The 13,959-nt window shown below is 56.7% G+C and overlaps 1 protein-coding gene across 1 annotated transcript in view; it reads right to left on the bottom strand.

Annotated features, from left to right (window-relative positions):
- RASGRF1 (Ras protein specific guanine nucleotide releasing factor 1) overlaps positions 1 to 13,959 on the bottom strand; it is a 73,731-nt gene that overhangs the window by 19,935 nt on the left and 39,837 nt on the right. Inside the window, exons 10-15 of the mRNA XM_066238285.1 lie at positions 11,542 to 11,702; positions 8,020 to 8,083; positions 7,189 to 7,325; positions 5,408 to 5,490; positions 3,401 to 3,649; positions 1,905 to 2,278 (exon numbers count right to left, since the gene is read on the bottom strand). Of these exons, the coding sequence (XP_066094382.1) occupies positions 1,905 to 2,278; positions 3,401 to 3,649; positions 5,408 to 5,490; positions 7,189 to 7,325; positions 8,020 to 8,083; positions 11,542 to 11,702 (1,068 nt within the window). The remainder of the gene's footprint in view (positions 1 to 1,904; positions 2,279 to 3,400; positions 3,650 to 5,407; positions 5,491 to 7,188; positions 7,326 to 8,019; positions 8,084 to 11,541; positions 11,703 to 13,959) is intronic.

The raw sequence follows: 13,959 nt of genomic DNA on the forward strand, positions 1-13,959 counted from the left end.
ACTGTCCCTCAGACCATTGGAGGGCCGCCACATACAGTGCTCCTCTCACTGACCACCAATGAAAGAGGTGCCCCTTCTGGAAGTGTGGTGGGGGGCCGGATAAATGGCCTCAGGGGGCCGCATGTGGCCTGTGGGCCGTACTTTGGGGAAGCCTGCAATAATTGTATAGTCCGATTCAGAGGTCTGGGGTGGGGCCTGAGTCTGCATTTCTAACAGGCTCCCAGGTGATGCCCACCTGGCTGGCCCGTGGACTACACCTGGAGTAGCGTGTGTGTGTGTGCGCGCACGTGTGCACGTGCATGTGAAGCATCTTAGTTAGGTGACCACCTGCCTAGTTTTGCCCAGAGAAACCTTGCTTTATACCTGTGGTCCCATGCACTTGGGTTTGAGCAATAACATAGTCTCCGCGATCCTGGGAGACTCATGGCTTACACACTTTGGGGGAAGTTGATGAATTATATTAAAAGTTCAGCTCTGGCGTGGTGAGATCTTGGCTAGAAATATGGCCAAGTATTGCCCTGGGCCTCAGTTTCCCCATCCACAGAGTAAGTGGAGTTGCACTTGGCCCTTTTGAGAACTTCAAGAAAGATGGGTCTTCTCTTTAGAAAAGACTGTCCATATGTGTGCGCGCATATGACATGCGCATATGAACACACACAAGCCCACATTCATATTTCGGTGCACATCAGGCAGGAACAGGGGCCCCTGTTTGTGATACTTCTCAGGACTGTCTGTGTTACATTTATAATGTGACAGGCCTGATTCGCTGCAGGTTTCTGTCAGGTAAAATCCAGAGCGCCTCAGTGTCCCTCCTGTTCTTTGCCCCTGAAGGATGGCATTTGGGGTTCTCCGGTACGCTGTTACCTGGGTTACTGACTTTCAGCTGTGAGCATTACCTATTTCCTGCATGAGACACAGTCGATGTAACCTGTAGATGGAGCCTCCCAGGGACTTGACCTCCCTCCTCTGTGTCCTCTGCTGGGGAGGTCCTGTCTTCCCGATTCCCTCAGAGGGAAGTCCTGCCCTCTTCAAGGCCTTTCAAAGCCCTCCTCACAGCCTGGAGCTGGGTGTGAGCTAACCAAGACAGTGCTGGTGGCCCCAGGAGATGTCTGGCCTGATCTAAGACACAGCCAGACAGACCATGCACACCAATATCCCTCTAGGATGGTCAGGAGGGCTCGAGAGGCGGGTGATCTCAGTGTCACCTCACACCCAGTGTTCCAGGTATGCTGAGTCCAGCCGTTCCCTGGGATTCTCGGGCTCACCCGCTCCATTCTCCTCCCTCCCATCTCGTGAAAACCTGGATCTTATGGCTCCTCCAGGAAGCCTTCTCTGACTCTCCGACGGGGTCTCCACCACCCTCTGTGGCCCTCAAACATCCCTGTAACACAGCATGGATCAGTTCCCATGTCTGGTCCTGTTCCTCAGCCAGACTGGGAACCTGGGGGCAGGAACTAAGTCTGAGGATGACCGGGGCCTGGCCCAGGATGTGTCCACTGCAGAGATGGACACCCTCAGGGATGACCGGGGCCTGGCCCAGGAAGTGTCCACTACAGAGACGGACACCCTCAGGGATGACCAGGGCCTGGCCCAGGATGTGTCCACTGCAGAGATGGACACCCTCAGGGATGACCAGGGCCTGGCCCAGGAAGTGTCCACTACAGAGACGGACACCCTCAGGGATGACTGGGGCCTGGCCCAGGATGCGTCCACTACAGAGACGGACACCCTCAGGGATGACCGGGGCCTGGCCCAGGATGCATCCACTACAGAGATGGACACCCTCAGGGATGCAGGAGTGCACTGTTGGCAGAGCCCTGGGGATCTCTGCGGCCGGGACTCCCACGCCTCCCCTCCTGCCCCACGGGAGCCGCTGAGGGCCTGTCAGCCGTGTGCCCGCTCACTCTGCTTGCTGAGAGCCGAGGGCTCCTCCAGCTTCTCAGTGCTCGTGTCTCCCTCGTCTGCAATCTTGTTGGCGAAGCTGCCGGACACGTAGAGCTTGCTGGTGTCCAGCGTGGCCTTGCTGAAGGGCGACATGGCCGAGTACACACTGGTGTAGCCATTGGAGCTGCAGCCCAGTGCAGCCAGGTCCAGGGCCTTGCCGCCCGTGATGATGGGGATGTTCAGGGACAGCTTGCGCCGGCGGCTGGGCGAGGACGTCTTGGTGAGGGACAGCGGTGGTGGCGAGGAGAACTTGCGGGTGGCGCGTGGGGACTTGGGGGGGTCGCCGTACAGGAGCTTGTTGTTCTGGCCGCTGGCAAACAAGAGCTCCAGTGACCTGCAGGGAGGGCAGGTGGTGAAAAGGAAGGGTCAGCCTGGCCTCGCCGCCTGCCTAGGCCTGAGGTCCCCTGTGCCTGCTGGGCCCCCTGGAAAGATCTGGAACATCCTCGGGCACGTACCCATCATAGACATGGGGCCCTTGCAAAGCTGACTGCTGAGGGTCAGAGCAGACCGCTGCCCGGGAGGCCTGAGCGAGTGAACAGTGAGCACCAGCAGGTCAGGGCGAGCGGCTGGGGGCAAACGCAGTTGTATTTGGGCAGGGTGTCCTGGGAGCAGAGGTGTGAGGCTCAAGGAGGGGTGGCTTGAGCCTCTAGGTCCCCTGGGCCCTCATGCCTTGGGCTAAATCTGGGACTAGCTGGGCCTCCTCACGGCCCTGAGGTGTGTGTGTGTGTGAGATTCAGGAGGTCTGCTCCTGACAGCGAGAGCCCAGGCTCTGGCCCCCCGTCTTGCTTATGGTGGCGGCAGGAGAGGGAGAGCACGGCGTCCACAACTGTCACCCAGACTCAGACGGGGTGGGCACCACTGGCTCAGTGAGACCAGACCCCCCCAGTTCAAGTGCCCACTCAGCCACAGATTTCTTTCTAGTGGCCCAGGGCCATCTCCTGTCCTTTCTGGGTCCCCGATGGCACATCACAGCTTCAGGTGGTGTGTCCTCCACATATTGAACCACCCCAGGTGTGCCAAGGGGTACCTCTTCTCCTCAGAGCAGAGTGTGGGCTCAGCAGAGAGGAGGAGAAGATTCTCTCTCTTTTCCTTCCTTCCTTCCTTCCTTCCTTCCTTCCTTCCTTCCTTCCTTCCTTCCTTCCTTATTCTTTCTTTCTTAAATGGGGAAGGTGTGAACCACTGACTTTTGGAGAGAGGTGGGCCCCATTGCTTCAAGGAGGGGGCTGAGATGTGAGACCAGGGAGGACAGAGCAATGTGTCCCCTCCCAACTGTCCCCAACCCAGGAGCCCACGGGCAGAAGTAGGGCCTCCCAGCTGCCTGGCTTGTTTCTGGGGGTGGGGGGTGCCCGCATCCCCCAGCTCAGGTCCCAGCCTCTCCTGGAGCTCAGTCTCTCTCCTGGGCCTGGAAGGCCTTGGTCCCGGGGCAACGAGGCGGCCAGGGCCAGGGGCTGCCCACCTGGCAGGGATGGCACTGATGGGCTTCCTGTAGATGGTGATGAGCTTGTCCAGGACGACGATGGCCGTGGTGAAGACGCGGTAGGAGTGCAGGAAGGTGTTGAGGAAGTCGATGCTCAGGAAGCGCAGGTCTGTCAGCCTCTCCAGCAGCCTCTCCACGCTGGCGTACCGGATCTGCAGCACTTTGCAGGAGTTCATGGTTTTGCTGAAGCGGATGTCCACGTCATCGCAGTATAAGGAGGCGTCGGACCTGGTGGGGGTGGGGAGGACCAGGGTAACGGCTCTGCCATCGTCTGAGCCCGTAGCTGTCTTCCCACTAGGCCTGAGATCCTGGAGGGCTGCTGTGGCCAACCCACCACGTTCTCCCGAAGAGCTGACAGCCAGGACGGACAGACGGACAGCTGAAGGACTGGCTGGCTCATTATGGAAACAAGGAAAACTGGGAGAATGATACTAAAGAAGAATGGCCTGTAGCTTCTTTTTATGCCAACAATATCCTAAAAATCAGCCATTATTAAACTCCTAGAAATACTGAATAAAAATAGGACAAACTTAAAAATAATATGTTGCCAAGTTCACAAAACAGAAGGGGAGTCTGTCCACACAAAAACATGGACAACCTGACCAGTGGTGGTACAGTGACCTGGGAAGCTAAGGTCCCAGGTTCGAAACCCCTAGGTCACCAGCTTGAGCGCAGTCTCACCAATTAGAGGGCGGGGTCGCCAGCTTGAGTGTGGAATCATCATCATGACCCCAAGGTTGCTGGCTTGGAGCCCAAGGTTTCTGGCTTGAGCAAGGGGTCACTGGCTCAGCTAGAGTCCCCCAGTCAAGGCACATAAGCGAAGCAATTAATGAACAACTAAAGTGTCACAACTACAAGTTGATGCTTCTCAGCTCTCTCCCTTCCTGTCTGTCTTTCTCTTTCTAAAAACAACAACAAAAGAAATGTGGGCACAAATGTTCACAGCAGCATTATTTATAATTGCCAGAAAGTGGAAACAACCAAATGTCCATCAATGAATAAAAGGATTAACAAAGTGTGGTCTGCCCTCAGCTGGAAAATTACTCAGCTGTGAACAGGAGTGAGGTTCCGAATAGGCTGTAACATGAATACACTTTGAAGACGTAGTGCTGAGTGAAAGAAGCCAGTCACAATATCGTTGTTTGAGTCCATTCGCATGAAATGCCCAGAACAGGCAATCCATAGACCAGTGGTTCTCAACCTTTCTAATGCCGTGACCCCGCAATACAGTTTCTCATGTGGCGGTGACCCCAAACCAAAAAATAATTTTGGTGGCTACTTCATAACTGTAATTTTGCTACAGTTATGATTTGGAATGTATTCTCATAGGTTTAGGCGACCTCTGTCGGGGTTGCAACCCAGAGGTTGAGAACCGCTGCCATAGACAGAAAGTAGGTTGGTGGTTGCCAGAGGCTGGGATTAGGACCAATTGGTAGTGTGGATGGGTTTTTTTTCTGAGTGTGAAGGAAATATTCTGGAACTAGATGGTGGTGATGGCTGCATAGCTAGAGAATGCACTAAAATCCACTGGTGGGTGGAGGCCAGCAGGCCAGCCAGGCAGGGCAGGAAGGAGGTGGGCCAGGGTTAGGGGCACAGGTGCTAAGAAGTACCTGGGGCTGGCACAGGGGCTCAGAGAGTCCCCCTCACCCCCTTTGTCCCCCGGTTGCTCAAATAAGCACAGCAGCCCTGGAAGCCTGTGTTTTTTAAGTGTTCTCATTTTGTAACTGGGGAAAGAACAACAGTCATTCCAAAAAAGAAAGTGCATAAGATTTCATTCCCAATATTATATTTTTAACAGCTTAATACAAAAAAACCCACTAAGCCAAAGCCATTATTCAGATAGATATGAACTCAAAACAGACAACAAATATCCAAATGACGAAAGCTAGCACATTTGAATCTCAGCGCAGGCTGGCCCCACACCCTCACCTGTCACCTTGTGGCCCTCAGTGGCCTGGTCAGGAAGGGTTAGTTAACGGCACTTACTTGATCATCTGTGGCACTGTGACCTTGGAGTTCTCCTCAAAGGCGTTCATCATGAGTCCGTTGCACCGAATGTTGTCGACACACTGGAATCAGAGTGGGGACCCCCGCATCTGAGCCTCTGTCTCCGTCTCAGGACCCAGGCCCAGCATGGGTTCTGCTGAGCAAGAGGGTCACGTGCCCTGCTGGACACAGGGTGCTCAGGCCACAAGGTCATCGTCCAAGCATGGGCAGGGTCAACGCAGAGCACCCCTTGGATGGTGATCGGAGTTCAAGCCCCAGCTCAGTGATCCTGTGGGGGTTTCCTTGACCTCCCTGAGCCTCAGTTTCTCTACGTGCAAAATGGGGATCAAGACTCTTCCTTCATTGTGCTGTTTACAGATTTTGATTTGACTAGAAAGTACCCACACAAACAAAAAGAAAAGATACATCTGGGTGTGTGTGTGTGACTTTCCCCCTCTCGTTGTCCCCTGCATTTCTGCCATGAGACGGTTGCTCCCTGGCACTGGGTGGGGGGCCGTGAGGGGTCACGTCACAGAGTCTCTGGTGTCGAGGATGTGCATGGTGGCGGGACATGAAAGTCATGGGCATGGCAGAGAGAGGCTGGCGCAGGGGGAGGTGGGTGTCCCAGGCCCGGCCCTGACAAGGCCACGGCCGGTCCTTTGCGGCCTCCTAGAAGGAAGGTTTCCTGCCGCTTCCAGCCAAGTCCTCCCAGGCCCTCTTCAGCTCTGGTTCTGCCAGCAACCCTGAAATACAGGCACTGGCCATGGCTCACAGCTTCCTGGAGGCATTGGAGGGCCTGGGGAAGGGGCTGAGGACCTGTCACATGTTGGCATCAGCCACGTGGCCCCCAGAGGGTAGAGACCTGGTGAGCCGTTTCCAGGTAAGTGGCTCTGAGCCTTTGACAGCCACATCCACAGGGGACGAGAAAAGGGGTTTCCAGGGTCCTCCCGGCAGGCTGGGTGCTGAGGATGTGTGGTAGGAAGCAGAGAGCACATGCCTGCTACACAGGGGCCCTGCCTGCTGTGCTCTCTGGGATTTCAAGATGGGCAGATGGGCCAGAAGGAGGGAAGCCTGGGAGGGGGTGTAAAAATGAGGGACAGGGTGGAGGGTCACCATCAAACAGAGAAGACTCTTCCCCCAGTTCTCCCCAGTCTGTGCCAGATCGGGGAGTGTCCAGCCTGGCTGTCCCCTCTCTCCCACCCTCAGCTGCTCCCGAGGAGTGCCCTGCATTGGGGCGGGGCTGCGTGACCACTGCAGGCCCCTGTGGCCCTGGCCCTGCAGGCAGGCTCCCAGGGCCTGCTGGCTAGTCCCCAAGAGTCTGCTCTCAGCCTCGCTCTAGTGGGTGACCGACCCGAACCCTTGTGCCGTTGGCGCTGGGCTCTGTGGGGCCTTGTTCTCTCTCCCCAGGCTCTGTTATACTCCTCACCCACGGGCGGGATGCTCAGACTTTTCTGTGTACCCCAACGGCCTGGGCATGTGCTGAAATGCAGACTCCCAGGCCCCCGGGCAGAAATTTGCATCCAGTTAAGTTGGCCGGGGGCTGTGGGTAGCCCAGGCATCTGGAATTCTAGGAATCACCGTAGCAGGTGACCAGAAGCAAGGGTGCCCAGACCCACTATTGTGGGCAGCCGAGGGGTGGGGCAGCTGGGCTCCACCCTGCTTGGGGCTTTTCCTGGAGGACGCTGAGCCTTTTCCATTGGAAACCTGCAGCTTCCCCAGGCCCCCAGCCAGCTCAGGCATGGAGGGACCCCAGGCTTTCAGGAGCAGCTGACACCACTCACCTGGCTGATGTCACTGGTCCATGCCACCTTCTCCTGCCTGGATGAGGCCACGAGGATGACTGTGAAGGGTGGGGAGTCCTTTGGTTCCACCCCGATCTTAAAATCCAGGCGGTCCATGTCTTGGCCAGACCCTTTGGCTTCCATTTGCAAAACATGGAGTTAGCGAAATGAGCATGGGCCCTTTCTGAGCTGACACCAGGTTAACGCTTCACCCACTGGCGAGGGCCATGCGTCGGTGGGCACCCGCCACCTGCTATTTTCAGAACATTTCTTTTCTTCTAAGGTGAGGAATCCCCACTTCAAAGATGGAAGAACCAAGTACTGGAGCACCATGGAAGGGACTTTAGGGATCACGCTCTAAAGCCTGCATCTGGCCTCTCCAGGTCCAGGAGAGGGGCCATCTCACTCAGCATCCTCCCTGCCTCCCCGCAAAAACCACACCTGGGGCCTGGACAGTTGGCTCAGAGGTAGAGCGTTGGCCCAGAGTGTGGCTGTCCTGGGTTCGATTCCTGGTCAGGGCACATAGGAGAAGGGACTATCTGCTTCTCCACCCCTCCCCCTCCCTTCTCTCTCTGTCTCTCTCTTTCTCTTTCTCTTCCTCTTCCTCAGCCATGGCTAGTTCGAACAAGTCATGGCTAGTTGGAACAAGTTGGCCCCGGGCCTCAGGTGCTAAAACAGCTAGGTTGCCAAGCAATGGTCTGGGTGCAAGAGGGAGTCTGTCTCTCTGCCTCCCGGCTTCTGACTTAAGAAAAAAAAAAACACCACACCTGGGCCCAGCCTTTCGGGGTAAGTGAATGTGTGTGTATTTGTGCGAGCAGCTTCCATACCTACCGTCTTCCTCCGTGCTTTCTGGGTCCTCCAACAAGGTGCAGTCGATGAGGGATATGACTCCATTCTGAAAAAGAACAGGATCACCTTGAATCAAGGGGAACATGTGGCATTTGAGGAGTCCCAGGATCTCAGGGGAGGGGGCTCTGATGGTGAGCACCATGCACACAACACGAGCGCGTGTTATAATCCACGTGGCTGTTCTGTTTTTTACACGGAGGGGCTTTATCTTCATATAGGAAACCTAATGAAGTGGATTACACAGATCGTCTGGGAGAGGCCTCCCCGACCGTGTCAGAGTCAGCTGAGGTAGGCATCATGGCGCCTGCAGTGGCCTCATCTTGCCCCCACAGTGGCTCTGAGGTGTCACCCAAATCCACAGAAGTTTGAAATCCCCAAACTAGGCCAAACCTCTCATGTTGCTAATGGAAACAGACCAATTACAGGGCCGGTCACAGGTTTTGTTATTCTGATTTTACAGATGAAGAAAGGAAACCAGGGAGTTAAGTGTCTTCCCCATGGTCACCGGGGAGGTCTGGAGTGGGGCGTGGAGGGGCCTGATCCCAGCCCAAGGTCAGTCACTGGTTTTCAGTTTCTAGAAATATCTGGAAAACTGCCTGCTATCCTTAAGTGTGCGAGGTTTCCATCTCTTGATACTGTGGTGAGAAAGGAGAGTGTCCACAACTGTGGTGGTTGTGAGACACGCCCAGCTGTGGCTGGTGCCCCTTCCTCTGAGTGTGCACGGGACTTAGTGACCTGCTTCTCGGTCGAGGATGAAGCAGCAGTGAGGAGTGTAACTTTGGAGACTGTGGCCTCCTGCTGGGTCTCTGGTCTCTGGGTCACCAGTGCTGGGGGACAGGTCTGCACATGAGGAACTGAGGCCTCTGGCCAGTAGCCAAGTGGATGGCCAGAGTCGGAGAGGATCCCCAGCCCCCATCCCACTCTGTTCAGTGCCATTGTGTCTGCAGTGTCCCCAGAGGCCCTGGGCCACATGTGTCCTGATTTCCTGACCTGCAGGCACTGAGGCAACAAATGCTTGTTTCAAGCCACCGCATTTAGGGGTGATCTGCTCCACAGGAAAGGATAAGCAATACAATAACTGATAACATAGGGATCTGGCCGTGGGCTGATGTGTATTTGAAAATGTTTGCAGGGCAGGCTGCCCCCACCACCCCGGTGAGCAGGGGGCCCAGATCCTGCCTCTGCTTCTCATTTTGCTCCCCGGTAGCCTTGGGTGACTCCCAGGCCTTGCTGGGCTTTAAGTGCCCAGCGGCATCCCTGGGCTTGATAACCTTGAATGTCTCCTCTAGCTCTTATGTTCTCTTCCTGCAAGTGGAAAAAATCCTAAAATCTTGTGGATTTGTAGTGTGCGCCTTGCAGAAGAGACTCGTGGCATTCTAGTTGAGACTGCGCTATTTAAAGAGAAGTGGTTTCAATTCTAGCTTATGGTTTAAGAGTGCGAACTCTGGCTTCAATCACAGCACCGTCGTTTGCTGGCTTTTAGACATCTCAGTTTCCTTACCCATAGATGCCTCAGTGGGTCACTGGAGGAATTAAATGTGTTTGGAGTAGGGCCTGGGCCACAGCAACCATTATGCAAGGGCCTGCTATTATTCTAAGCTCCTTGTTCTATGATTAAGAGTGACAGTGACATTATCTGCGGAGCTCCTGCTGGGGACCAGGCACTCCCTCACTGAATCCTCACAGCCCTCCTCTGAAGGAGGTGTTCTCATCCCATTGTGCAGATAAGTAAACTGAGGCTGGGTGAGGTCAGGTGACTTGCCTGAGGTCACCCACTGGTGAGTGGAAGCTCTGGGATCTGAGTGGATTGATTCTGTGCTCTTAAAACTCGGTCCCCACCCCAGACCAAAATTAGATAAAACGTGAAAACATGTGCTCGCAGGATTTCAGAGCAGGGAGCTGTCAATAACCCCCACCTCCAGCCTGGAGGAGATCATTATGGCAGTGGTCCCCAACCTTTTTTGGGTCACGGACCGGTTTAATGTCAGAAAATATTTTCACAGACCAGCCTTTAGGGTGGGACGGATAAATGCACAAAATAAAATTATGCGACCGGTATAAAAACTGTGGTATTTTTGAATATAATTGTCGAACTTACGAGACAAGTGTCAAGAGTGAGTCTTAGACGGATGTAACAGAGGGAATCTGGTCATTTTTTAAAAAATAAAACATTGTTCAGACTTAAATATAAATAAAACGGAAATAATGTAAGTTATTTATTCTTTCTCTGCGGACTGGTACCAAATGGCCCACGGACCGCTACTGGTCCGCGGCCTGGGGGTTGGGAACCACTGCATTATGGCATTTATTAGCCAGTGCTAATAACTGGTGGTGCTTTCCATGATACAGGATTTGGCTGAAAGCAGAGTATTCGATGTTTGGACGTTACTCTCCTGTGTGCACATGCGCAGTGTATTCCCTGACTCTGCTGCCTGATCCGTGAGCTCTGAAGGAGGTGACCGGCCAGGCGTCCGGGCTCTGGCATCATGAAGGGCACTCTGACCCTGTCCAGGCCACCATGTGCTGAGATTTGCAGTCGCTGGAGGTGAGTTTCCATGGGAATGGGCACAGTGCTGGGGAGACTGTGGCAGGTCTGCCTGCACCTGCCCGCACAGGCGGAGGCAGTCACCCCATTTACAGACGGGGAACTTCCCTGGGCCCACACCTGTGTGAGAGACCGAGCTGGGACGAGGTCCTGAGCTCGGAGCTGGGGACAAACAACAGGCCATGTTGTGGGCCAGAGGCCCTGTCTGGGCGTAGGCTTCCCAGCAGTGCTGTTCGCAGGCCTGGACCACGTGAAGGTCGGCAGGTGTGGGGAGGGGGCTGTGCAGCGGAGCAAGCGCCCACCGCTGGGCAAGGTCTCCTGTAGGCTGTGAGGCCTGGAGGGCCGGCCCTGTGTGCCCACCCGGCCTCCTGGACGGCTCGGTGCTCTCCCTGCGGGGTGGGTGCGGACAGGGCCTGGGGAGGGGGCTGTGCAGCGGAGCGAGCGCCCCACCGCTGGGCATGGTCTCCTGTGGGGCTGTGAGGCCTGGAGGTCTGGCCCTGTGTGCCCACCCAGCCGTCTGGGCGGCTTGGGGCTCTCGCTGCAGGGTGGGTGGCTCGGGGCTCTCGCTGCGGGGTGGGTGCGGACAGGGCCTGGGGGGGGGGGTCTCGGTCCGAGCTCCCTGAGTCGGAGATGTGAGGCTGTGGGCCTCAGGCAGGTGCCATCACGCCCTGCTCCCCACACACAGATACAGGAACACGGTCCGGGGGTTGTTTAGCCCCCCGGCTCATCTGTCCCGGCCCCAGCTGTGAGGGGCTAGGACTCTCAGTGCCCTGCCTCCCACGAGTTTTCCAGCAGAAAACCAGTGGTTTCAACCGCAGTGGACCCGGGGCTTGTGCATGTGCTCACGTGTCCCTGTCACCCTTGTCCAGTGTCCGGGCCCGCGGTCAGGGTCGTGCCCGCCCCGGGGACAATGCGGGGCCTGCGCTGAGCCTCGCCCGAGGCCCCGGCCCCGGCCCTACCTTGGTCAGGTGCAGTTTCCCGCCCGAGCCTCTGGTGCAGATGATGAGGTGCTTCGAGAACAGGAAGCACTGTCGCTCCCCCTCTTTCTTCAGGGACAGAGAGCCCAGGCGGCCCCTGGTGATCTTGCCCTTTTCCGACATGGGCACCTGGATGAGGGAACCTGTGGGTGGAGGAGAGACCCTGACTGACCCCGTCTCCAGGGGGGACCCCCACCTCTGATCACCTCTGTGTGGAATGGGGGACTGAACTATGAACAGTGCTCTTGTCCCAGCGGCAAAGCTGTACCCAGGACATGCCCTGCAGCCCCTCCTCAGGGCTGGATGGGGGGACCGGAGTGGGGGACGATCACAGAGGCTCCATTCAGGACCCTGTGACCTCTCAGCCAGGGCCAGGCCTTGGCAAGCAGGGCGCTCCCACGACACGAACCCTGTGGTGAGAACGCAGGCTAGGGGCGGTCCTGGGGATGGCAGGAGGCCGAACAAGCGGGCAGCTGGCTCTGGCCCAAGGGATTAACAAGAAACAAGGGCTCTTGTTGCCACACACAGCGAGGCTGACACTGCCAACCATTCAGGCTTTGCTGTGGAAACTTCATCCTCAACTCAGCCCTGGGAGCCAGGAGCAGAGCAGGTGCCTGTGAGGGACCCATTTGCTGTCCCTACTTTGGTCTCTGTCCCTAATACATCTACGTGTCAACTCCTACTTACCCTTCAGAACTTGACTTCAGTGCCACCTCCTCAGGGAGCCCTCCCTGACTCCCTGGTCCTGCTCCGGGCCACTATCCTGCCTCCTGCCTACCCCTGTCACGGCCTAGAGCCCCGTCCTGCATTGGTCTCCTCGTGACTCCCCAGCCTAGTCCACCTCTGGGGAGGGGGTCTGGTCTCTGTGTGTCCCTGGGTCCCCTTGTTGGCCTGGCACGGACTGGGTGGGTGTCAGTGTTGGCTATGTGACTGAGCAAGTTGGAAAAGGCTTGGCAGGTGCCTTCCCTTGTCTCCAGGTCCAGCCCAGCCCCTCAGCTGGGGAGGAGCTGCTTTGCCTCCTGGACTGTTGGGGATCCTGTCCCCCCTTCCCCTCCCCCACGGAGAAGTCATTCTTTGGGACATTTCCAGCTTGGGTCCAGTGCAGCTCAGGGGAGATGGGAGGCTGGCTCTGGGCTCCGCAGGTCACAGGGTGAGCCTGGGTCAAGGGCCACACATAGGGGCTCGGAAGAAACTCTGGGTTGATGAGCCCCCTGCTAAGGGCAGCAGAGACCAGAGGCAGTTACACAGGCCAGCAGGAGGCGCTGGCAAGCTTTCCTCTAGTCAGAGGTCCCAGGGCCAGCAGGAGGAGTTGAGGAGTCTACTCTCAAGTGGGGTCACCTCTGTGGCACACACACAGAGCCTGAGCTCTCCACAGAACATGGGGTCTGAGTGAGGTCACACACACAGAGCCTGAGCTCTCCACAGAACATGGGGTCTGAGTGAGGTCACGCACACAGGACCTGAGCTCTCCACAGAACATGGGGTCTGAGTGAGGTCACGCACACAGGACCTGAGCTCTCCACAGAACATGGGGTCTGAGTGAGGTCACGCACACAGAGCCTGAGCTCTCCACAGAACACGGGGTCTGAGTGAGGTCACGCACACAGAGCCTGAGCTCTCCACAGAACACGGGGTCTGAGTGAGGTCACGCACACAGAGCCTGAGCTCTCCACAGAACACGGGGTCTGAGTGAGGTCACGCACACAGAGCCTGAGCTCTCCACAGAACATGGGGTCTGAGTGAGGTCACGCACACAGAGCCTGAGCTCTCCACAGAACATGGGGTCTGAGTGAGGTCACGCACACAGGACCTGAGCTCTCCACAGAACACGGGGTCTGAGTGAGGTCACGCACACAGAGCCTGAGCTCTCCACAGAACACGGGGTCTGAGTGAGGTCACGCACACAGGACCTGAGCTCTCCACAGAACACGGGGTCTGAGTGAGGTCACGCACACAGAGCCTGAGCTCTCCACAGAACACGGGGTCTGAGTGAGGTCACGCACACAGGACCTGAGCTCTCCACAGAACACGGGGTCTGAGTGAGGTCACGCACACAGAGCCTGAGCTCTCCACAGAACACGGGGTCTGAGTGAGGTCACACACACAGGACCTGAGCTCTCCATAGAACACGGGGTCTGAGTGAGGTCACACACACAGGACCTGAGCTCTCCACAGAACACGGGGTCTGAGTGAGTTCACGCACACAGGACCTGAGCTCTCCACAGAACACGGGGTCTGAGTGAGTTCACGCACACAGGACCTGAGCTCTCCACAGAACACGGGGTCTGAGTGAGGTCACGCACACAGGACCTGAGCTCTCCACAGAACACGGGGTCTGAGTGAGGTCACGCACACAGGACCTGAGCTCTCCACAGAACACGGGGTCTGAGTGAGGTCACG

Source organism: Saccopteryx bilineata, chromosome 7 (assembly GCF_036850765.1).
Source record: "Saccopteryx bilineata isolate mSacBil1 chromosome 7, mSacBil1_pri_phased_curated, whole genome shotgun sequence".
Classification (NCBI taxonomy): Eukaryota; Metazoa; Chordata; class Mammalia; order Chiroptera; family Emballonuridae; genus Saccopteryx; species Saccopteryx bilineata.